The sequence below is a fragment of the Bombyx mandarina genome, chromosome 17, assembly GCF_030267445.1.
Source record: "Bombyx mandarina strain Sakado chromosome 17, ASM3026744v2".
NCBI lineage: Eukaryota > Metazoa > Arthropoda > Insecta > Lepidoptera > Bombycidae > Bombyx > Bombyx mandarina.
The window spans coordinates 574,731-600,466 of record NC_143223.1 but is presented as its reverse complement, the minus strand read 5'-3'; the positions used below and the strand labels follow the sequence as shown (position 1 = coordinate 600,466).

The following is a 25,736-nucleotide window of genomic DNA, read 5'->3' as shown; positions in this document are numbered from 1 at the left end:
CGGGTAACGGGTTCAACTTCGAAATAGATCGAAAGTTTGTTGGATTGTTCTTCACGCACGATTTTATGAAAATGTACTTTATCGTGACGTACGTATTTATAAAATATAAGGTTTCTTTTCTTGGTGGACGAGTTCACAGCCTACCTGGTGTTAAGTGATTACCCAAGCCCAAGACATCAATAATGTAAATGTCGCCACCCAGCATGGGACACGATTCTCAGTTCTATAGTTTTACAACGGCTGTCTCCCCTTCAAACAGAAACTTATTAATGCTTCACCATTTCCGATCCTGCGGACAGAATGGAAAGCAGTCGACGTAGCCCAAAACACGTCATTTCGGATCCTCCCGATCCACTAACGATGCTTTTAGGTACTTCAAGCACCGGTCACCGTTCTCGTCGAACCCGTCGCTGGCGACGAAGGGCTCGACGAGTAAATTAACTCTCAGACACAGCCCACTGAGTTTCTCGCCGGATCTTCTCAGTGGGTCAAAGTCGCAGCGTTTCCGATCCGGTGCTAGATTCTGCGAAGCACGGCTCTTGCTAGGGTTCGTGTTAGCAACGTCGTCAGATTTTGTACGGTTTTGTGCGGCCGATGTAGAAATGATATTTATTCTGCAGAAAAGAGCTATACGTGCTATTTATAACATGCACTCAAGGGAATCCCTGAGGGAAAAATTTAAAGAAATTAAAGTTCTCACTATGCCATCCCAGTACATCTTTGAAAATTTGATGTATGTTCGTAAACATATTGAGGAGTTTCCTAAGATGTCGGACATACATAATAGAAATACTAGGAACAAACACAAGCTTGTTGTGCCGATGAGTAGGTTACATAAGATACGAAATTCATTCGGGTGTTTGTCTGTGCGCCTGTACAACAAAATCCCACAAGATGTTCAGAACCTACATATACATAGATTTAAGAAAACTGTTAAAGAACATCTGTGCAATAAAGCTTACTATAAAGTCAATGATTATCTAGAAGATTGCACAAAGTGGGAATGAGTTGCTCGCTCCGGGAATTTCAATATTGTAAAATTGTTATGTTATAATTACTTATTGTAATATGAATATTTAAAAAAAAAAAAAAAATAAAATAAAAATAAAAATCTAATATTTAAAAAAAAAAAAAAACATGCCCGCTGAGTTTCTTGCCAATTCTTCTCAGGACGGAGGCTAATTCTTGTGAATTGGCGGTAATTCTTTTGACGTTCAACAAGTATGTACTTTCATTTATGTTGAATAAAACTTTTTTGATTTGATTTGATTTGATTTGAGCCCCGTGAGCTCACCTACTAGTTAAGGTTACGCTGAAATAGCCTCTCAAGGCTATCTGCATAAGTAGGGGAAAAAATGCTTCACGACAGGAGCAGGTGGGGTGGTGGCGCATGGGTGCGTGCTCACAAGACGTAGGTACCTATACCTTGTACTTTATAAACAATTATACAGAAAAGTGGTACATAGACGTTCATTGCTTAAGTTTGATTTCCGTTCGATTCGTATCCAAATCTGCGTCTATGTTGACGTTAACGTACAGAAACTAAAATTCTCCGAGTGATTACGTTCTAGTTAATATGCGTTATTATTGGAGGTCTATTTTGGCCCTATTCCTATTCCTATATTTGGAAGTATCCTTGCTTTCCGAAATTCAACAATTAAGACTTGGGAAGTGGATGTATTCACGTTGTGATATCTGGTTCGCATACCAGATGTTTATGCAAGTGCTTCGCAAGTGTGGTTTCAATAAAATTTAAAAGCATGCGATCAGCACTTGAATTATCAGTAATAAATGCATCACAAAACATTACCCAAGAGTCAGCATGTACATATGTAACTCAAGAAGGCGACACGAATGACCGCGGCAGCACACATCCGTCTATTGTTACACGTTCGTCACCAACATCGTACCCATTCGTATGACAGCGAATTGCATACAAATATATCGCTTTTAAAAATATGTGGCGTAATCTATAGAATTCCTGCCTCCGCAGTTTACTGTTTAAGTAGAAATTCCTGTGATCTGCTTTACAGATATTTTTTCCCTATCTAGTAATCGGTAGCCTAAGAGGTTATTCCAAATACTCACGGATCGGTAGGTGAGCTCACGGAGCTCAACCTGAGAGAGGTGCTAACACTGATCCTACCAAGAATAGCGCGTTGCTACCATCGGAATCGCGACCCACTGAGAAAGTCAGTGGGTATTTTTTTATCGTTTTATTAATAAAAATAGAAAAATGTTTGCCTTAAATTTCCTATTTACACATTTAGTTACCAATCTTTCACGTTTTAAGATCTGAACATGTACAGTAATGACTATATTAGTACCAAAGGCTCTTTTTTACGTGACAATAAAAACAAACAAAATGGCTGCTATTGTACTATGATGAAAATTAATAATTCTCAAATAGTAGGGTAGTTATTACCTTTAAAATTTACCGCACAATAAAGGCCTCCCTACGTTTGCCGCCAGGGGCGCTGTTCCAACTTAATACAAATTTTAACTCTTACGCGATCGACAAGTTAAAAAACTCGCACTAAGCACAATTACCTGTCTCAAAGTTCCGAATTCTTACTAATCATCTCGAAATTTCCGCGCAAGGCTTGTACCGACACAATTGTTTAATTGCAAATCGTGTTTATAAATAAGTTAAGAAAATTATTAAACAATAAGAGGAATTAAACAGTAAATAATATTGAGTACGAGATAAATGTTCAAGGACCAAACTATTTATACAACCACCAAACGACAGCCGATAACTAGCGAACACTAAAGAGCAGACATCGTACCTAAATGACACTTGTATAAACAACTGAATACATATTACATTATCTTAGTTCATTTTCGGGTACATTCGATACATGCAGATTGTGTTTTTTTTTAATTACTTAAGAATATTTAAATTGCGGTGGAGATTTTTTTTATTGCTTCGATGGATCCCATCTGGTGGTAAGTGGTTACTGGAGCCCATAGACATCTACAACGTAAATGCCACCCACCTTGAGATATAAATTTTAAGGTCTCAGTCTCATAGTCACTACGGCTGTCCCATCCTTCAAACCGAAACGCATTTCTGCTTTACGGCAGAAATAGACGGTGGTACCTACCCGTGCGGACTCACAAGAGGTCCTACCAACAGTAATTTATAAGGAGGAAATATCTATGGATGCATCTGCTGTGGATTTTCCCTGTGCAGTGCACTAATGTCTACAACAAATGTATTTGGTATTCTGGTTGAACTGACCGATTTCAATCATTAATTATGAAAACGAAATGTTTTTCACAATTTACTGTACTTAATCTTGGTTGGAATTTTCGGTTGTGCCAAGCTGACTCCACCCCGGCTCCAAAATGTCGGATTTATTAATTGCATGAAAGGTTGATAAACGCCCTCATGTTTTCTGAACCTACAGAGTCACCAATACGCAACCATAACAGCACAAGATTTAGAGTCGTCTGTCGTATGTCCTTATGTGGTATGTGTTTAATGGTGGTAGGACTTCTTGTGAGTCCGTGCGGGTAGGTACCACCGCCCTGCTCATTTCTGCCGTAAAGCAGTAATGCGTTTCGGTTTGAAGAGTGGGCGAGCCGTTGTAACTATACTTGAGACCTTAGAACTTATATCTCAAGGTGGGTGGCGCATTTACGTTGTAGATGTCTATGGACTCCAGTAACCACTTAACACCAGGTGGGCTGTGAGCTCGTCCACCCATCTAAGCAATAAAAAACAAAAACAAAAAAGATTCAATGATAAACTACTGCTACTGCCGGTTCAATGGATAATTTCACCACAGAAGCTACTATGCATAATGTTATCGATACATCTAAATTCTACCTTTTGTTACCTATTATACAATTATTATCCGACTTCTATAGGTTTTAATATCTCTAGCTAAAAGTAATATGAGTCTTTTAAAACATTGAGCAGGAGTAAGTACAAGGGAACGTGTTTCAGAAAACAATACAATTAAAAAAAAATATTTCAACATTACTGAGCAGTATTTTAAGATCATCAGGAAAACAACAATGCACTAATTAAAACGACATTCTGCTTAATAAATCACGAAACTAAAACATTGAGTTTGCACACAAGGATAACTGAACAGAAATATACTTACAAATGGTGTCACAAATAACTTCCATTGCTGTAATAATTACGTACTAGTTTCGATTTAATTTAAAAATAATATAACAATAAGAGATCAATAGTGGTTATAGATGTGATGAATATTATTATGATCTATGATCCAGCTATGTCTAATGATGAAGATTACAAACAAACATCTGTGGTGTCAGCAGCCTCACAGTTGATATAATAAAAATACATTCAGGTAAAAGTAAAATTAGTTCTATGTCCTCCTTCCGTGGATTCCTCAATGTGGAGGGTAATGACTCAACAGACTCAGAATAAATTGAACTGTAGGGAAACCGCTGTGACATGTCCTTCTTCAAACGAGGCTCGTGGAGAGTGCTTATCAGTAAACAGCGGCTTGGCTCTGCCCCTGACATTGCTGAAGTCCATGGGCGACGGTAACCACTCAACATCAGGTGGGCCGTATGCTCGCTTGCCTATAAGCATTATTGCTTAGATCAGTGGACGAGCTCACAGCCCACCTGGTGTTAAGTGTTTACTGAAGCCCATAGACATCTACAACGTAAATGCGCCACACATCTTGAGATATAGTTCTATTGTCACAATGGCTGCCCCACCCTTCAAACCGAAACGCATTACTGTTTCACGGCTGAAATAGGCAGGGCGGTGGTACCTACCCATACGGACTTACAACAGGTCCTACCACCAGTAAATAAGATAAAACATGCCTAGGAATGATAAGTAACCCAAATTAGAGGCCCTGTGTGTAATTTGGTTTATTCGTGTGCTCGGAGAGTACAGATAGATAGGTATAGATTTCGAGAATTGACATTAAGCATATTCTATGAAACGCCAAGTAATGATATATATCGCGGCGACATTCCACTGGCGTCTGTGTGCACCAGGGGATAAAAACAGATGGAGTGGAGCACCTTATCGACTGGATAACGTTAGACCGTCTATAATAATGAATATAGGTTTATATCCACTTTTACAGTACAAATTTATGTTAAAAGTTTGTGAGTAATGAATGTCCTTTATAGTAGTTAAGCGTGTATCTCACTAGCATTCTTACCGCCTCCTTAAATATTCTCAAAAAAAAAGAGATTACAGAAATTACATTTAGATTTCACCATCACGACGTTGGTCCGTCCAACCAGTCGCGTGACTCAAGAAAACTAATATTATGGCGATATTTATCCAGTCTCAAATCTGCGACCAATTTGTTTAAAAGGGCTACGAACGCGGACTAAGACAACCATAACCATCTAGATTCATGACCAATCGGCGATAAAATCAGATTATATGAGCACAAAAGATAGTCAACTCCGTTTATAAAAAGTAAAACAAAAGGGTTATTCACTGGTAACACCGACGCGCCGCAGTTGGCAACACTGATTGGCGAGACGGGTTTAATTTTAGAACGCGCTCCGTCTCTGAATTGTGTGCGTTTAGCCTTTTTTGGAATACTACATATAAGCAAGTTTTAAGATTAATTAAAAAGAATACTTGATAAAATTGAAATTTGGTAGCGGTAACTTCTTCGTAGTGTTTGAGGCTACAGTAAACATTTATGGTCCTAGATAATAAATATTAGGAATTTATTTCGACAAAGCGATATATTTTTAAATAAAATTCATTCGTATTAAATACGAAGCGAATGTCAACTTATTCGCTAAAATATAACATCGTGAAATCTACGGGCGAACAGATACATTTATACGCTGTAAAAAACTGGTTCTGTGTTGCCATAGTTTATTGAAAGGATTTCAGAATTTAAAAATAGAAGCCTTTAAATAAAATAAAATAAAAACAGTCCACATACCGTCCAACTAACTATCCATCGAGCGTGTCATGTCGGCTTGAATGCGCTCATTGTGATGCAGACAGTGCGCTCTTGTGACAACGGACAGGATAGGGCTGGCTTGTCACGACCTCTCCAAAGGGACTATTTAATTCCATACTTATTAATACGCTTTTATTAGTTTCAAACGTACGTATGTTAGTATGTAACGGAATCTTTGAACATGATTTTGACCCCCTTCAAAACGTCGGATTAACTCGAAATTTGGCATACTTATTAAGGACCAAGTCAATTGACAATTCAATATTTAAAAAATATATTGAAAAAATTGTAATTCAACTAAAAATAGAAAATAAATGTTAATCAATTTGAATTAAAAATAGTGTAAGAAAAAATGATTTTATTGTAAAAAATACTTATTTTAAAAATAACTGTAAAAATACTATTATTTAGTTGGATTTTCTGTAAAAGCGTATTTCGTTAGTTTTTTTAAACTATTATTTTCGAAGTGATGTTGAAACAATTTTGACTCATTGATGTTGGTAAGTAAATATATAGGGCAAGAATAGGAATAAGCAATCTCAAGATGTAAGTTTCTTTACAATGGCCGACAGTTTTCTTCCTATTAACGTTTATATGTAGAGAAAAAAAAACAATTCCGAAATGATCACTCATGAGCGCGTTGTTAACAGCGGTAGTGTGGGCTCCAAAAATTCATTTGCTCATAAAAAGTAATTCAACTTAAAAATATCCTTCAATATGTTTTATAAAAATATGCCGTGTTACTGTTATTTTAAACTGTTCATTTATTTGGTTATTATTTAAAATTTTAAAATGAATAAGCCTGAACTTGTTTTTCATGTAAATTGAAAATCATACTGCGACGAAAGTTATTTGACTCTCATAAATATTCAGATGAAAACTTTTATTTCACGTACATAAATATTAGTAAAGTATTCCCCGTTTAATGTTCACACACAGTATTGATGTCGAGTGCACGTAAACACGTAATTATCAAACCGAATAAATTAGGTAGGTACACAGGGTAGGTAGCGACTTGTCTCTGCCCCTGGCATTTCTAAAGTCCATGGGCAACGGTAACCACTTACCATCAGGTGGGCCGTATGCTCGTCTGCCTACAAGGGCAAGAAATAAAACACACACACACACACACACAACGTGGGTTTTAGCGACTTTTCGCGCAACATGCGATAATTATCTTTGTAATTAAAGTTCTTATTTGGTATCTATTAGCATCAACATTTCGATATTTTTAATCGGCCTTCAATTACGTTTACACCATTCCAATAGCCGAAGAAGTATTTTGTCGTGATATTTTTTTCCCCAAATTTTAGATTTTTTGTTGTGATATTTTTTCCAAATTTTAATCTTTGATTCTCCTGTAGTTTCAAAAATGTCGCTTTAACCAATAGCGTTTCGCCCCTCAAAATATATTACTGATTGCACTCTCAAACATGACTACATATTATGTACGCACAAAATTATAATAATTATAATCGTTTGAGGTTCACTGCCATAGAACTATAAACGTCTTGCTGGTCTTCGAAATATAAAGTTATCGGGTAAGGGAATTTAAAAGTGCTTTTGTTTATTAAAATATAATTTGTAGCTCAATACAGAATTTTAGAAAAAAAAGGTAGGTACATTACTAAAAACAAATATGAAACCAACATTATTTATTTATAATGATCGATTATGTAATTATTTATTTAGATGCACCAACAAAGTGATCATCAATACAAAACATTGACAGAATGACAATTGAATTGATGACAGATGTCACCTCAATTATCAGTGTTACAAGTGCAATCGACAACATCTTGAAAATAGAAAAGTGAAAATACAATGAGTAGGTAATTTACTTACGCGATTTGATAAATCATTTGAAATAGGTTACTATGATTCTGAGATATGAGCGTTTGAATTTTCGGTGGGGGATTTACAGATTGTCAGGCGAATTTGTTTCAAAATATTTAGGGCGCACTGACAATTATAGTCTGGCGTGTTCGGCGGACGTGGAGTTGTGTCGCGGCGGACGCGTGGCCCGCGGTCAAGGTCACTACTGCGCCGAGGCTATTTCGGAGACCGCCGCGCCTCAAGGACAGCTGCTTCATGCATTAGCATCTGTATGAGCGAATGACTTACTCAAACGAACCTAATGCAACAATACAGATACGATTGCGCTAGTTAAGTGTTTTGATGAACGCACATTCATTGCGATTTGAATGCTTGCATTTGTCGTGTGCATAATTTGACTTTTTTTTACTGCTTTGATGGGTGAACGAGCTCACAGCCCACTTGGTGTTAAGTGTTTACTGGAGCCCATAGACATCTACAACGTAAATGCGCCACCCACCTTGCGATATCGGTTTTAAGGTCTCAGTATAGGTAGTTACAACTGCTGTGTTCTTCTGTGATGTATAGAAACGCATTACTACTTCACAGCAGAAAATAGGCGGGGTGGTGGTACCTACCCGTGCGGACTCACAAGAGGTCCTACCACCAGTGATTACGCAAATTATAATTTTGCGGGTTTGATTTGTATTACACAATGTTATTCCTTCACCGTGGAAGTCAATCGTGAACATTTGTTAAGTACGTATTCCATTAGAAAAATTAGTACCCGCCTGCGGGATTCGAACACCGTTGCATCGCTAGATACGAATGCACGACGTCTTATCCTTTAGGCCACGACGACTTCAAACTGACTGACGCAAAATCTACCAAATGCGAATAAATATAAAGTAGTTAATTAAAGCTCCTAACATAGGCATTATTTGCCTAAAAGGAGGCTTTACTGATTGATAAAGAGCAATTATGTGGATCAATAAATAATTGTTTCATATATTTTTCCAAAGTATGTTTTGTTTCGACTGTATATCAACTAATGTTTGTTCAATTGCGTCAACCACGAGTTTACTATTTATTAAAGTTTTCTATGTCACTATCAGGTCTTGTTCACGCTGTCCCGTTCAGAAAATCGCAATAAAACACCTAGAACCAGAGTACAGCAGTAGCTATCAGCTCCAATTACTAGAAACCATCCAGGGACCCATTAAAATATACATACAATTGGCTATATTTATCGCTTAATCACAGTACGCACAGAAGAACTATATAAAAACACTAGCGACCCGCCCTCGCTTCGCTTCGGAAACATTAAAACACACATGAAACCAAAAAAAAAAAATTAAAAAAGTAGCCTATGTTCATCAGGGACAATGTCGGCTTCTAATGGAAAAAGAATTTTTCAAATCGGTCCAGTAGTTTCGGAGCCTATTCGAAACAAACAAACAAACCCACCATTAATGTTAAAAAAAAGTGAAAACAAAAATCTACCCACCAGTGCGCCCTTGACGTGTTTTGATCCTAATATAGGAGTGCAGCTGAGGCGGCTCACTTCGATATAATGGATTGTTTTTTTTTCTACCGGAGTCGCGTGACTCACACGCGAAATGCTCACATACTACGGCTTTTACGAATTAAATGTTTTCAGCTCCGTCTATTGAACTCTTGTGTGATTTAAAATATTTACTCCTAATTATTATTATTTTTAAAGGATTTTATGACCTGGTAACTAACACCTTTAAGTCATGTCTTATTTTAATTTATATTTTTATGAAATGAAATGAAGATGATTAATTTGAGATTAATCAATTGGGATGCTATGTCCTAATACTATGTTGTCAATCAAAATAATTTAAAATACCAACATACCAGACAAACATTCCATTTTACCAACATAGTAGTTTTTGTAGTCGCCGTGGCCGAAAGGATAAGACGTCCGGTGCATTCGTGTGTAGCGATGCACCGGTGTTCGAATCCCGCAGGCGGGTACCAATTTTTCTAATGAAATACGTACTCAACAAATGTTCACGATTGACTTCCACGGTGAAGGAATAACATCGTTTAATAAAAATCAAACCCGCAAAATTATAATTTGCGTAATCACTGGTGGTAGGACCTCTTGGGAGTCTGCACGGGTAGGTACCATCACCCTGCCTATTTCCGCCGTGAAGCAGTAATGCGTTTCGGTTCGAAGGTTGGGGTAGCCGTTGTAACTATACTGAGACCTTAGAACTTATATCTCGAGGTGGGTGGCGCGTTTACGTTGTAGATGTCTATGGGCTCCAGTAACCACTTAACACCAGGTGGGCTGTGAGCTCGTCCACCCAACTAAGCAATAAAAAAAAAAAACATAGTATGATCATGGATACAATGCACGTGGACACATACAAGTGGCATAATTAAAAATAAAGCCATGATAAAATAAATCTCCTAATTAAAACATGATGAATGTATAATTACGGAGCGTCACGTAGTGTAATAATTTAAAAGACAAGATTAAATCAATATTAAGTTGTTCTTAAGAGAAAATAAATAGAATGAACGATCTCATTAAAAAGACGTCATTTTTCCCCTACCTATGTACTTAGCGAGTTTTTTTATCGTTTTCGATAGCGTAAAAGTTAACTCTGATTTGTATGCAGTTGGAACAGCGCCTCTAGTGGCAAACACAGGCAAACCTTCCAACTCCATACAAATTTGAGTTAACTTTTACGCTATCGAGAACGTTAAAAAGTCGCACTAAGCACACTGTTCGCTGTGAGCCTAAACAACTACGCACGGCTTGGGTGGGTAATAACTACGGCTCTTACTTGGGGCTCATTCTCGGAGGACTTGATAATACTATCCTTAGCACGAATAGTGCTTCGCTGAATCTACCACCGAGACGTGAGGTGTAAGTAATGTGTGAGGCCAATTGTCTACGATTGACGAGGAGGTAATACTATTCTCACAAAAAAAAAACAATTATAGAATATTTTGGATGCCTTAGCCCCAACTATAATAGTTTTACGGTATAATAATCCCACGTTTTTTATTTAATTGAAATTATAAAATCTTCAGATTTCGTGATTACATCGTGGATGTTTAAATTGTCAATGTGGCACGTTGTAATATTTTAAGTGTTAAGTTACCCCTACCATCAGATGGGTTCTGAGATGACTCAAGTATGACTCCAAAACTTACGATACTCAGTCTATGTTTAACACTATTAATTACTGGACTTGCATAAATATGAACGAAGCTTGCAACATTATTTTCACCAACTTAAAGACGTTAGATTAACTTCAAAATTTGTTGAAATCAGGAACCGACAACATTACAATAATTTTATTACTTAGATTCAGATTAAAAATAATGATGATTAAACTTAATAAAGCATCTCACTTTAGTTCATAAAGTACTTTTACTAATAATCTAAAGAATGTCACAATAATGCACACCACGCTAACGATTACAGTAATTTTGTATACCAGATAACTTCATTATCACATTTAAAGTATAACGATTAAGAATTTATTTTTAATCCTCTTTCAGTTTCCGGTGTGAGTCTTAAATATTTACGTAAATGTCCTAAACAAACATCTATAAATAGAAGATAATTTGTTGTTGAAAAAGAACAGCTGTTTAGTAGAAGACGCCATGTTTTTTGTGTCATTAAGTGTAAAAAGACACGCTGCGTTTTAATATTTCTAAAGTGAGATAAAATTAATGAAGTTCATTCGTATTGATCGAGTGCAGCACTAGCAATTTTTCGGAGAACAATTAAATTATAATTAAGTATAATGAGAATAAGAAAAATCAATATTGAATATTCGTAATTGTATTTTATCCACTTGGAGAGATAAAGGGAAAATAAATGAGAATGAAATTGCAATGAGGTTGTTTTAACTATGAATGTTTTGACTATGAAGGATTTAGAGGAAGACATACGAAAAAATGGATAGATTGCGTGAAAGACGATAGGTATGTGTGAGAGGGGAGTGAGCGAAAAACTGGTATATGATAGCTCCTCTATCATATACCATTTCTTGGTAGAAGAAAACGTGTTGTGCCGAGCCCAGGTGACTGGAAGAAGGGTAGGAGAATGATGGAGAGATAAAAGGAAAGTTTTCTTTATAAAGATGACGAACGACGAAGAAAACAATATCACTACATAGTATAAAACCAAGTCCCTTTCTCTGTCCCTATATCCCAATGTATGCTTGAATCTTTGAAACTGCGCAACGGATTTTGATGCGGTTTTTTTTAATAGATAGAGTGATTGAAGAGGGAGGTTTATATGTATAATAACATCCATTAAATAGTGGAGAAATCAATAATAAATTAGTTTACGAAGCGAAGCGAGGACGGGTCGCTAGTAGTATAATAAATCAATAAAATAATAAATAAAAATCAAATATACGTAACCATCGCGCCACCCGCCACCGGATTAGAGTTCATCTATATTACCTAGAGCCACTGCGTTCATCCACAGTGTGTGTCCAGGGATCTTTTCTGCCACGTACCATACGGATTTGGAATGAGCTCCCTTCCACAGTGCTTACCGAGCGCTATGAAATGTCCTCCTTCAAACGAGGCTTGTGGAGAGTACCTACTTAACTTTAGACAGCGGCTTGGCTCTGCCCCTGGAACTGCTGAAGTCCATAGGCGATAGTAACAACTCACTATCAGGTGGGCCGTATGCTTGTCTGCCTGCAAAAGCAATAAAAAAGTGAAGTATGCTCTACGTGTTACCACGGTTTGTAATCTAAAAGTAATTAGGTGAAAGTCTCATTCGACATAAAAAATACTTTAAAAATCATACTTAATTAAGCTTTCCGAGATTTGCATAAATAGGATTACCATTGGCTAGCGATAATTTTAGTGGATTATTTCCTGTTTTTTTGTTTTGTTTTCGTGTGTAACGACCGAGACTTACCATCTATCCGTCTGTCATGCTCTGATGCTTAGGAAATTTACTGCGCACACAATGTATTTGATAGAATAAATAACTTCATTTATTCAAAAGTAACACATTTACTGCCGCTTTCGTGGATCACGACTGATACAGAGACAAGTTTATTTTTTCACTGCTTTATCTTTGTTTTTTTTTTTCGTTTATTGTGAGCAAGAAAAGGACTCTGGACCGCAATTCACCCGTTGTGCATGCTTTAGGGTGCAACCAACTAAAACATTCTGATAATGAACAACATTATTAAATGCGATTGAGATTTTGACGTCTTCTTTCAAGTTGCGTGTCTACATTGTCGTTAAATGGTGGTGGGTTACAATAATCATTAAACACTAAGAGGACTGAGAATGAAGACATTCAACACTAGCTAGACAATTGTAGGCAGCGACTTCGCTTCTAGCCTTGTATAGGATCTCAACATCCGGTATCCCCGTAGTTACATCATTTATTATACTACATATATATAATGAATACACATTTGTGATACATTATTGTTAACGAATTGTTTTGCACCGTTATTTTACAATAATAAACACCCTGTATGTGTGATACAGCATGGTATTTTTCTCTCGTCCGTCCGTCACGGTGTGAAGCGGCCGAACGGGGTCGTCGAACCCGGTCTAACTGCGATTCGCGTGTTGATTGTGGCCGGCCGCACACGCGATCGAATTCACGACCAACAGTTACGGCGGCGTGGGTCTAGTCTCAAAGTTAATCAAACCTAAAACAGTCGTTCAATTTTATTTCTCCTGCTTCAGCACTATCAAACATGCTACATAGTCGAAAGTATCAGCTCTGCTCTGCTTAATGCGAGTTTTTTAACGTTCTCGATAGCGTAAAAGTTAACTTAAATTTGTATGGCGCTCGAACATTTGCCTACGTTTCCCGCTAGGGGCGCTGTTCTAACTGCAAACAAATTTGAGTTAACTTTTACGCGATCGAGAACGTTACAAAACTCGCACTAAGCACACTGTTGTAAGTGGTTACCATAAACATAACGCAACCATGAGTTTGAGACAAAAACACGAAGTACTGTTGTCGGCTCACACAAACTACCAACATAAAAACCATTAATCATTGTAACATCGAACTTAACGACTATTTTAAAATTAACTAACTAATTAAATTAACTAATTAGTCGGAAGGTTTAACGCAAAATACCATATCTCTGAAAGTGGACCGAAGCGACTCGAGATCTCATTGTACAGTTAGGCGTCTACAATAAGCCAGCAGAGATATCTGGGTCTAACTGAACATTTTTATTGCTTGAAATTCTACAGTTTTTATATGTTTTTTTTTGTGAATAATAATATGCTTTTAAAGTTTTTTGTGACATTATTGGCCCGACATATTTATGCCTGCAATTAACGTTCGAATCGATACAATTTTATCGTAAATATCCACCGAATGTATGTCGATAAAAGCTCTTATTTCGTCATCTAAGCAATATGTTCCGGTTTTAAGGGTGGGAGGCCGCTTCCCCTCAAAAGACTGACTCTTTTTTTTCCTACCTAAGCTGCATAGCCTTGAGATGCTATATCAGCGTAACCTTAACTTAGTAGGTGAGCTCACGGGGCTCAAACCGGAGTGATGCTAACACTGATCCTAGCAAGAGCAGTGCTTCGCAGAATCTACCACCGGATCGGAAACGCGACCCACTGAGAAGACCCGGTGAGAAACTCAGTGGGCTGTGTCTATGGGTTAATTCGCTCGCCGAGCCCTTCATCGCAAGCGACGGGTTCGACGAGGACGGTGACCGGTGCTTGTGGTACCTAAAAGCACCGTTAATGGATCGGGAGGATCCGTAATGACTGACTGACTCGCTTGTCTACCGTCACATCTCTATCTATAAAAGGAGGATACTAAGGTAATGGCGCCCTAACCACAGACAATAATTTCGAGCGGACAATTCGCGCGGGTACCGGTGCGTCTTTCGGTTCAATGAAAACTTGCATTACCGGTTTTCGTCGTTATATATCAATACAGCTTTTTATGTTATGGTATTCGACCTTAAACCATATAAAGATTGTAATTTGTTTACTGTACAAATTATGTGGGTTTTTATTTTGAAACAGTATCTTTTTGTAAAGGTTCTTCTAAATGGTATTACTGGCTCGAACGCATGATCTTTTTCATATTTCCCTGGAATAATATCAAGTCCAAGTATAAGTAAGATCGATTCTATCGAGATCTCGATAAATGCTAATAGCAGTCTTGGAAGTTTAATATCTATGACAGAAGGAGGACGCAACGAAAGCTCTGTTTTTCATCTTCTGCTCACGTCACTCAAGGGCGAAACCCCGAATTCAAATACACAAACCGTTTTAAGGGTAGTGCCAGAAACAACCGAAAAAAAAAAATGAGTTTATTATAAAGCCTTATAGTATATGTCGTCGTATAAGGAGTCTTTGATTGAAAAACCATTTTGAGAAATAGGCTAGCTGATTACAGAAAAGCAAATTTTAATGAAAAGTAATCTTTAATTACTAATATCATTAATATTAAAAAAAAATCCTTAAAGGAGCTTAATCTATATATATATAAAAGAAAGTCGTGTTAGTTACTTCACTTATAACTCAAGAACGGCTGAACCGATTTAGCTGAAAATTGGCAGGGAGGTAGTTTAGAGCCAGGAGAAGGACATAGGATACTTTTTATCCCGTTCGACATCATTCCCGTGTGACTTGACATTTAACGTCAGTCACTATAAAACGTGGTATAACAAAAAGAATCAGACTTGGAATAACAAAATTGACGTATAATGACAGCTATGTAATGACGTATGGATGACAATTTGATATTTGTAAGAAATCAATAATAAAACTATTTCTATTAAATAAATAATTCACATTATTGCCCAATTGCCCATTCGTATAAACAGTGAAGTGAACTATAAAACTCGGTATGGTTGAAAATTTAAGTTTTTAGGTGAAGTGAAGTTTAATTAATAATGCCGCGACCAAGACGATCGAATCTTTCCCGACAAAGCCGTGATGCAAGAAGAATACGAAATACTGCAAATGAAAGGACTGAAGAAGAACAAGAAATTGCACGTGAACAGCGCCGCGCTCGACTTCGTGCTTCTCAATCACGAGAGCAAAGTGAAGCAGCCCGTGAAACAGCTCGGTTGGCAATGCAGAATCGTCGAGCGAACAACAGAGGTCAACAAATAGATAATTTGCGACGCAGAACAAGATATTTATCAAGTGCTGATTTGAATCGAGCAGCGTTTCAATACGATTGCAGCAATGATTACAGCTTGCATCCTAGCGTTTGCATTGGGCAAATGGACGTAGTTTGCGAGTATTGTGGTGCATTAAAGTTTTCCGGAGAAACGCCTGGATTATGCTGCCTTAATGGTAAAGTGAAAAATTTTTTTTGTATTTTTTCCAATAAAAAAAAAATCTGCTTATTTATTGACATTAAGGCGGAACAAAGTTCGCCGGGTCAGCTAGTTGGTCATATTTTCTAAAAAAAACAAGTTTTTTTTTAATAAACGCCAATGCCCTTTAGATGTACAAAACAGTTTTTGTAGAGAATGACTGTTTTTTTCGCCCAGCGCGTGCTCTGCGGTAAACAATTCATCTGCCTCAAAACACGAGATGGACTGTACGATAAACTGTGCTCAAAAGTTTATGTTTCGACGTTGTTGTACGTAAACAACTCTCTAAGTTTATATAAAATAAATAAACGAAACCCGAGGAAATTTAAAATAAGCATTGTTTATGTTGTACAATGCGTACTCTAATTATTTACGATACTAACAGTGAGCTCACCGGTCAACGACCTTTGAACTGTTGATACATTTGATTTTGTAAAAATTATTAAATGATTGATTAGTAGAGACGCTCAATTAAATGATAATACAATACTTACGGCACTAAAATCAAAGGTAAACATAATTCTTAGTAAAGTATATAAAATTCACCGGTGGTGGTAGATCATACTTTGAGCCTGCACGAGCAAGTACCACCATCCTGTCTATTTCTGCCTTAAAGCAGTGATGCCTCCCGGTTGCAAGGGTGGGATAGCCGTTACATTTGAGACTGCCTTCATGTCAACTTAACACCAGATAGCCGGTGAGTTCATCATCCCTTTACAATAAGAAAAAAATCAAGGAATATTTATTCTGAGATGCAAACTTTCAATAACATTTGCTTTGTAAAAGAGAAGTACATATAAATGGTAACCCCCTAACTAACTAATCGTCAAACCAAAGTGTACTCTAATAAAAAATGATACAATTCGTATTCAAAACAGAAGCTACACAAAAAGCTGTAACAAAACAACTTGTGCGCCCCCGCCAAGACAGCGGCAAAAAATCGCACATGAAACACATGCTGCACAATACCACACGCAAATGTTTATAAAACAACAGAAAATAACTTTTAATACAATTATATTTACTAGAGGTCCCGCAGTAGTCGAAATTCGACTATAATTAATTGGAATTGTAAGTTTGTACACTATTATGATTGTATTTTATACTTCTATAATCACAAATTTCGCCAAGACTACACTATAAAAAATATTAACAAAAAAAAAATTAAATTATTCTCAATTTGACAACAGACATCAAGAACAAAAGTTTGACAATAAATATAAATAGTACGCATGCGTGTGTGCGTCAAATACATGGTCTGTAGTGTGTGTAATGTTATTTTCATTGATTTAATGTATCTTTTATGCATTATTAAAAAAAATTGCATTGTGCACTTCTTCTCTATATTGTCTATAAGCGTGGAAAATCTCATACTCCTCCGTCCCCGCAATTTTCGTAAAAAGGGATACAAAGTTTTTGCTTCACGTATTAATATGAAGATTTTGAAGTTGAAGCTTTTTAAGTTTTCGATCAGACTTCGACTTCTAGTCCCTATTTGTGATCACAACACTAACTCATAGTGTTAGCAAATTCTCTCAGGTTGGACCAGTGAGCTCACCTACCGGTCCGGGCGTAGTTGTAATAGCCCCATAGGCTACCAGCTAATATGTAGGAAAAAAAAACACTAACTCAATATGTTTTATTTCTTTCGGAAACGATTCATACAGTTAATTGTAATTAAAAATAATTTTTCGGTTTAATCTCGCGTGCTTAACTATCATTATATAATATTATTTTCAACATTTCGATTACTTAACAGTTTTCGTGGTCACGGATGATTAAAGCGCGATATACGTGGGACATTAGAATATTGCTTTAAACTACCGTCTAATTTACTAGAATTATTTAAAGATTTTTTACGTTTCATTTCACACAAATTTAACTAACAGGATCTTGAGCTCTGGCATTTAGTCCAGATTTAGAGGACGTAAAACTAGATTTAACTTGTCTAGGATTCAAGAAGAAGCGAAGGAAAACTATATTTCACTCTATTTTTACTTAATAAAAATGTCAACGCAGAAAATAATGGAAATTAATATTCAACTGAAACCGAAGTAAGAAAAAATAGTAGATCAACATGGAATCGATGCAGATGTCTGTGGTGGCTATCCGTGGAGTGATAGCAGCGGACCTGACGTCCTATCCTACCCCCCAGACCTGACTAGAGAGGACTACCAACCTTGGTAGAAAGGGTGATACTGGACCGATTGATAAATGTATAACAGTTAGTGCATGCCTAGTTAGGAAACAGTGGCCATGCATAAGACGATGCCACTATGCCAACGTTTGCTTATTTAATATCAATAAACATCGCGTCAAGGCCTCAAGGTTGGTTGGAAACAGAATCCCATTGTGTCAGTTTTGATGTCCCTATCTAATAGACACACATCATTAATTTCGTAAGCATTGTCTCTCTTTAGTTGATAACCACACGACAGGATGTTGCAGTATCTAATTTGATATAATCTAGCATCTCCGGTTACTAATAGGAGGACTTGCATGTCCCGCGGTCACCTACCTAGGCTACCTAGGCTCAACTCGCTTAATTATCCTCAATCAGCCGTGCCTGGTTGCGATATTCGAACTATTGTCTATAACTGAACTCCTAAATAAAAAGATCAACTTCTAGTCATTTAGCTACTATGTAACTACGTATCACGAGTGTCTTGATGTCCTTGGGCTGCGATAATGACTGAATAGGTCCACGCGTATAGTAAAAAAAGTTATCCCAGCTACACCATACTCTTTTTGATGGGCACTATTATTTGAAGATTTGCTCTAGATTATCTCTTCTGCTTAGTACCGGCCTTTCATTTGTGTGGCCGTGTGTGGCCGAGTACAGTGCAATACATAGGCGTGCCTTTGACCCAGTGTTGAGGCCTCGTTCCCGGAGCGTGACGGGCGCGTCCTGCTCTCAATAGATCGTGCTCATCTCGTATGACCTTCGCGCTTTAGCTTTGAGACACGTATTCGTTATTTTATACAGTTGTGAATTCGGGTAAATTATTCGATTTATCTGAATTCAAGTGTACTGTATATGGCTTTTAAATTATCGAAACTGTATTACGGCGGGGATGGGATCGAACTTCGGGCGACCGCACACCGAATGATTGCCCCAGCCTGTGGGGTGATGATTCGAGGATTTTCCCTCAACCAAAAGAGGTGAATAGTCAGTGGAACTACTGGTAGAATTAAACAGTCATTGACAAATCACAAGTACGTTCTCCCTAAGCAACCAAAGCCAAATTATAGGCGATGCTATCTGTATTTCTTTATTAAGTTACAAATTTTGAACTTGTTGTATTTCCTTCACACAATTCGAACAGGTGTTCTCATTCATGACGGTTGATACAACAGCAAAAGGTCGCAAGTGCACATAACGTGAAATATGCTCCCGTGATAATTATTGCCCTTCTTTGATTTTCAATTTGTTGACTCATTAATAAGATATAGAAGATGATAAGGTAGCGCATAATAAGCCGCCACCAAGAAAATCTCGTTTGATGAGTTTACAGCTAGAATTGATCGTTCATATCGTTTGCCACGATCTGTGATTCGTAGCATATAAACCTGTAATACTTGTTTTGTCAAACTTATTTAAATTGGGCATATTAGAACACTGATGTGGACACTATCTGGTCTGCATTGCTTACTTGAGTTCATCAAATACACGCCAATTTGAAACATGATTTCAAATTCAAGGATCAATATTGCTTTGGATTAACTGTTCTGCCCAAGCCGAAATGAAAACGTTTGCAAAAACATGCTAGGTTCTACCAAACTATATAAAATAGGTACATTATTCTGGGTCGATATTAAAGTCACTCACAACATTGAAAATCAGCTTAATTTTTTGCTCATTAACGATTCTATAATTTAGTGCCTATATGTTTTTGCACTAGAGCGAACAAATGGTATATGATAGAGAAGTATGGATTGTGCCGACCCCAGGTGACTGAGAGATGGGCAAGAGAATGTTGATGATGATGCTTTTGCACTAGGTGGACGGTCTAGCTCCCGCCCCTCCAGATGTTAAAGGGTTACCGAAGTCCATAAACACCATAACCTGGGTGCCGATACCAACCTTGGTACATGGATTTGAGAGGCTTAATTATGAAGCATAAAATTGTCGCGAAACTGGACTATACCAAAGCCCCGACTCTGAGATAACCAACGTCCGCTAGTTTATCTGTTAACTTTACAAAGTGCGCGTTAAATCAGCGTGACGTGACACGATTACTACGGGATTATGTTACTTAATTAGCTTAACGGTAAATGAGATCGAGAACTTTACTGGCACGGCGTGTTGGCAGCCGCGCGGGTGGGCACCACCGTCGGGCCAGTTTTCATGCGAAGCAACTAATTATTCTAGTTTTTTTTTATTGCCTAAAATGGGTGGGCGAGCTCACAGTCTACCTGGTGTTAAGTGGTTACTGGAGCCCATAGACATCTACAACGTAAATGCGCCACCTACTTTGAGATATAAGTTAAAAGGTCTCAGTATAGCTACAACGGTTGCCCCACCCTTCAAACCGAAACGCATTACTGCTTCACAGCAGAAATAGGCGGGGTGGTAAGTCGTTTGAAGGGAGAGAGCCGTTATACAATACATTTGAGGTTGCGACCTGGTGTCTCAAGGTGGGGTTAGAACTTGACGTTTATAGACTCTGGTAAGCGTTTAGTGTACAATCTATGTTAGATGCTGGAATCTCAGTAGGTTTACAGCAATCTGTTTACTGTGTGCTCAAAATTAAAATCCTCGGCTTAGTTAAGACGTTAGTATAGGTCGTCGACCTCGTGGCTAGTACCATTTTCATTGACTAACAAGCTAGCCCAGTGTTTAGAGCACCTGAACGCTAGACCGAAGATCGTGGGTTCGATTACAACTTCAGAAAAATATTAGTGTGACGAACAAGATTGTTTGCTTTTTTCGTAGTTGACATATTGCAGGGATTTCTAGTTTAAGGTCAGATTACTGTGATTTGTGTGATTTGTCCCTGATAATTTATACATTTCTAGGAAATGATAACGCACTGAATATGAAAAACGAATTGTACAGTGAAGGAGTAAAAATGAGACTGTCTTGAGACCATTAACCGATTCGATTACCCTTCACTCCAAAACATTGAAGCAAGGGCGTAGACCTCACTTACTTTATGTCTATGGCACCCCTATTTCCTGCCCAAGTGAATCGGGTAATGTAAATAAGTGTAATAGACATAGAGTAGCCGATATACTCCGCAGTGAACAGAAACCAAAACTTCGCCAGACAATGAACCTAGACAACAATAAAACGCAGACCGGCGGGCGTTATCTCTACACAGTAAGGGATTGTTGAATGGAGACTGCGAGAGGCTGACGCTTCCATTGTTAGGTTCTTCCTCCATTCAAGCACTGTTTACTTATCATCAAGCTTTTCAGATGAAAGCTCAATCTGTATCTCTACATGTCTGTTTCGATGTACCGTATACCAAGTGATATCTATCAACCATGTCTTTCAGTGGCAAGTTTCTTAGTTTGGTACTCGCAAAGTTCTGATTTCTCTGTAAAGTATTTCTTTATGAGATTCTAACTTTACCGGAATACGGAATTAAAATTTCTTCTAATCTTGCGCCTTCATGAATAAATCTCATGTTAAATATACTGTCAATGTCGTTCGCATTTCGGGAAAGAGACAGAGCATCTCCTCGCGATCCCCACTAAAGGATTTTATGTATTTATAACTATGAAATCTATGGCATATCAATTAATACAACAATATACGTACTCATATATTACAATACGTATACGACATCATAACACACGCATTTATTTACCTAATTTTATTTGCATGCATGCATACATTTTTACTGGTGGAAGGATGTCTTGTGAGTCCGCGCGGGTAGGTACCATCACCCTGCCTATTGCTGCCGTGAAGCAGTAATGCATTTCGGCTTGAAGGGTATTGCAGCTGTTGTACTGTAAAAACGTAACCTATGAACTCATATCTCGAAGTGGTGGCGGAATTTACGTTGTAGGTGTCTATGGACTCCGATAACCACTTAGGTAACACCAGGTAGGCAGTGAGCTCGTCCACCCAACTAAGCAATAACAAAAAATATATAGTATCTTGGTAGTAAGCAGTCCTAGGCTGTGTCCCTTGTTTTGTGGAAGGGTGGTATAAGCAACTGTAGCTACTTACCCAAAATTGGGCACTGAGCTAAGGAATACGTACGTTGTAAATTTTGTATTCAAGATATAAAAATAGATGAATATTAATCTATATATTAATACGTGAAGCAAAAACTTTGTATCCCTTTTTACGAAAATTGCGCGGACGGAGGAGTATGAAATTTTGCACACTTATAGAGAAGAAGTGCACAATGCTAATATTTTTTTTAAATAATGCACAAAAGATACATTAAATCAATAAAGAAAACATTACACACACTACATACCATGTATTTGACACACACACGCATGCATACTATTTATTGTCAAACTTTTGTTCTTGACGTCTGTTGTCAAATTGAGAATAGATTAAATAATTGTTTGTCTTTGTTAATATTTTTTATAGTGTAGTCTTGGCGAAATTTGTGATTATAGGAGTATAAAATACAATCATAATAGTGTACAAACTTACAATTCCAATTATAGTCGAATTTCGACTACTGCGGGACCTCTATACCTACTAAATAAATAGTGTAATTTTCACGGCGGATATCAACAGCAGTCGCGAAGCGTGACAACCGTGAAACGAACAGAAACACGGATTAGTGCCGCTACTGAGGTCACTTCACGGCACATTTATCTTTGGTTACAGCATCTATGATCTTCTTTGTTTATTTTACGAGCGCGCTACCCAACTCCGTTCGACATGCGATTTTACCGGATATATACTATGTAGGTATATTTGTCGACATTCAAATTTCAAGAAGAACAAAAGAATTGAATATTGTACTTGTCTCAGTATTAACAGTACAACGGTTGCCCTACCCTTCAAGCCGAAATGCATTACTATTTCACGGTAGAAATAGGCAGGGTGGTGGTACCTACCCGTGCGGACTCAAGATGCCCTACCATCAGTAATTACGCAAATTATAATTTTGCGGGTTTGATTTTGTTACACGATGTTATTCCTTCACCGTGGAAGTCAATTGTTAACATTTGTTAAGTACGTATTTCATTAGAAAAATTGGTACACGCCGGCGGGATTCGAACACCGGTGCATCGTTTGATACGAATGCACCGGGCGTCTTATTCTTTAGGCCTCAAAGACTCTATACTACTAGGTACTACTAGACAAGCTATTAAAATCGTACTAATGTGAAACTGCACATGTAGGTATGTTTTAGTGTTCCATATTATTATGGCTTCGCGCGGTATATTCAATTGAATTGAAACTTTTTACATTATCTGTTGTTATCACTGTAACTTCGAAAGGCGTGTAGCTTCTAAAATTGTGTTTTCTTTTGTAAAATTTCAAGTCAAATTAAAACATTCCTAGTTTAGATCACTAATGATTTCAAATTCTCTGTTCGCCCCAGTCACAGTCTAGACGTATATTTTAAAAGAACCACGGCGATTAAAGCGACTATGAACTCGTAAAGAGAATAAAGAGCCAGTCGAAGGCCGCCAGGACATCGTCCTTTCAACCCAGACGGCTCGAAGGTCACAATAGATCGAAACATCTTTCAGTCCTTTTTTAATGAACTTGCTCCTTTTTTCTTGCTATCTCATTTATGGGGACGAATTCATGATCCTCATGGTGTTTACAAGACTAAGGACATCACCTAACCTTGATGATGAGCCTTTTTTTTTATTTTATTTTTATTGCTTAGCTGTGTGGACGAGCTCACAGCCCACCTGATGTTAAGTGGTTACTGGAGCCCATAGACATCTACAACGTAAATGCGCCACACACCTTGAGATATAGTTCTAAGGTCTCAGTATAGTCACAACGGCTGCCCCACCCTTCAAACCGAAACGCATTACTGCTTCACGGCAGAAATAGGCGGGGCGGTGGTACCTACCCGTGCGGACTCACAAGAGGTCCTACCACCAGTAATTACGCAAATTATAATTTTGCGGGTTTCATTTTTATTACACGATGTTATTCCTTCACCGTGAAAGTCAATCGTGAACATTTGTTGAGTACGTATTTCATTAGAAAAATTGGTACTCGCCTGCGGGATTCGAACACCGGTGCATCGCTTCAACACGAATGCACCGGACGTCTTATCCGTTAGGCCACGACGACTTCAGATATTTATTGCCTGATCAGATTTAGAGCCTGATATTTATTGTATAATTTTTACCATAAAATGAAAATTAAAAATTTTTATAACTGTTTTAGATACGGCGGTACGTCGTTATGTTACACCGCAGTTTCGGTACTACCGCTCTGTCTATTGCAAATTTTCTAATAAATTACTATCACTAAACTATTCTTTCTTGTTTTTGTCATGGTATCAGTTGGCCCCAAACGAGGATTCTATATACTATGAGAGCGAGAGACCATACACAAAAATTTGATCGAATTCAGAAACGAACCCATAACTTTCTGCACAGCACTCAGGGGCGCTAATTGCTGCGCCACCGGGTCGGTCAAAATTCCTTTTTGCATAAGCAGTTGGACCAATCAATATTGGCGGTTGAAATTTTGATCATGTCTCGTTGTGGGTGGCTGGTAGTGGAGCTTGGCTCATACATACATAGTAACATTATATACAACGAGAAACATATCGCCATGTCACGAAAGCATACGCAATTTGTTAATGTATTACTCCATTGTCGCCAGATCATAATGAACGGACACAGCAATGGCGACATCAACAGCGCTGGAGACATCCTCACCCAGAACCAGCAGAAAGGATGGTGGACCATCGGTCTGATAAATTCTCGGTACCGCTACCTCACCGCCGAGACCTTCGGCTTCAAGATCAACGCTAACGGCACCAGTCTAAAGAAGAAACAGATTTGGACCCTCGAGCCTGCTTCCGGGAATGCCAATGATAGTGAGTTAATTTGTATGCTTTATTGTACCTATATGTCTTGGATTTTTAACCTAGTGTATTCAAGTCCAAAATAGATTCAAAGTAATTATTGAATTCGTGCAATAGAACTTTTGGTGAAAAGACAGATTCCGTTTCCATTATCTACTTTTACCACGACTTGTCACTAAAGTTAGAATGCAGACCCACAACTGTGTCTGGTGGTCGTTCTTGTTACGCGTATCTTCTCAGCTAATAAAACTAAATCTGGCAGAAAGATTACAAGAAACCTTACAAATTTCATTTTTAGATTCGAACAATTTCGCAGGTATTTCAAAACAACCAAAATTATAAAGTACCTACATGCTTTGATAAATAAATCATTAAGGGAACTAACCATTTTCTTTCTGATAACGATTTTTCTAGTCAGAATATTAGATCGAAGCAACAAAATGATTGTATTGCCATCATTCCTTGCTACTTGTGCAGATTTTCAAATCAATTGGTCCAATTGAATTTAGTAAAAATTAAATTGTAAGATTCCCTTGGATACATTCAGGCCTAGCTAGTAAAAACATGGATGTACTATGCCAGGGTAAATAGGCGAAAACAAATTTTAGAGGCTTTTCTAATTTGATAATGGAGAAAGTAATGAGGAGGACCAT

The 25,736-nt window shown here is 37.7% G+C and overlaps 1 protein-coding gene across 1 annotated transcript in view; it reads left to right on the top strand.

Annotated features, from left to right (window-relative positions):
• singed (fascin domain-containing protein singed) overlaps nt 1–25,736 on the top strand; it is a 54,882-nt gene that overhangs the window by 7,646 nt on the left and 21,500 nt on the right. Inside the window, exon 2 of the mRNA XM_028176547.2 lies at nt 24,879–25,095. Coding sequence (XP_028032348.1) covers nt 24,885–25,095 — 211 coding nt within the window. The 5' untranslated portion in view covers nt 24,879–24,884. The remainder of the gene's footprint in view (nt 1–24,878; nt 25,096–25,736) is intronic.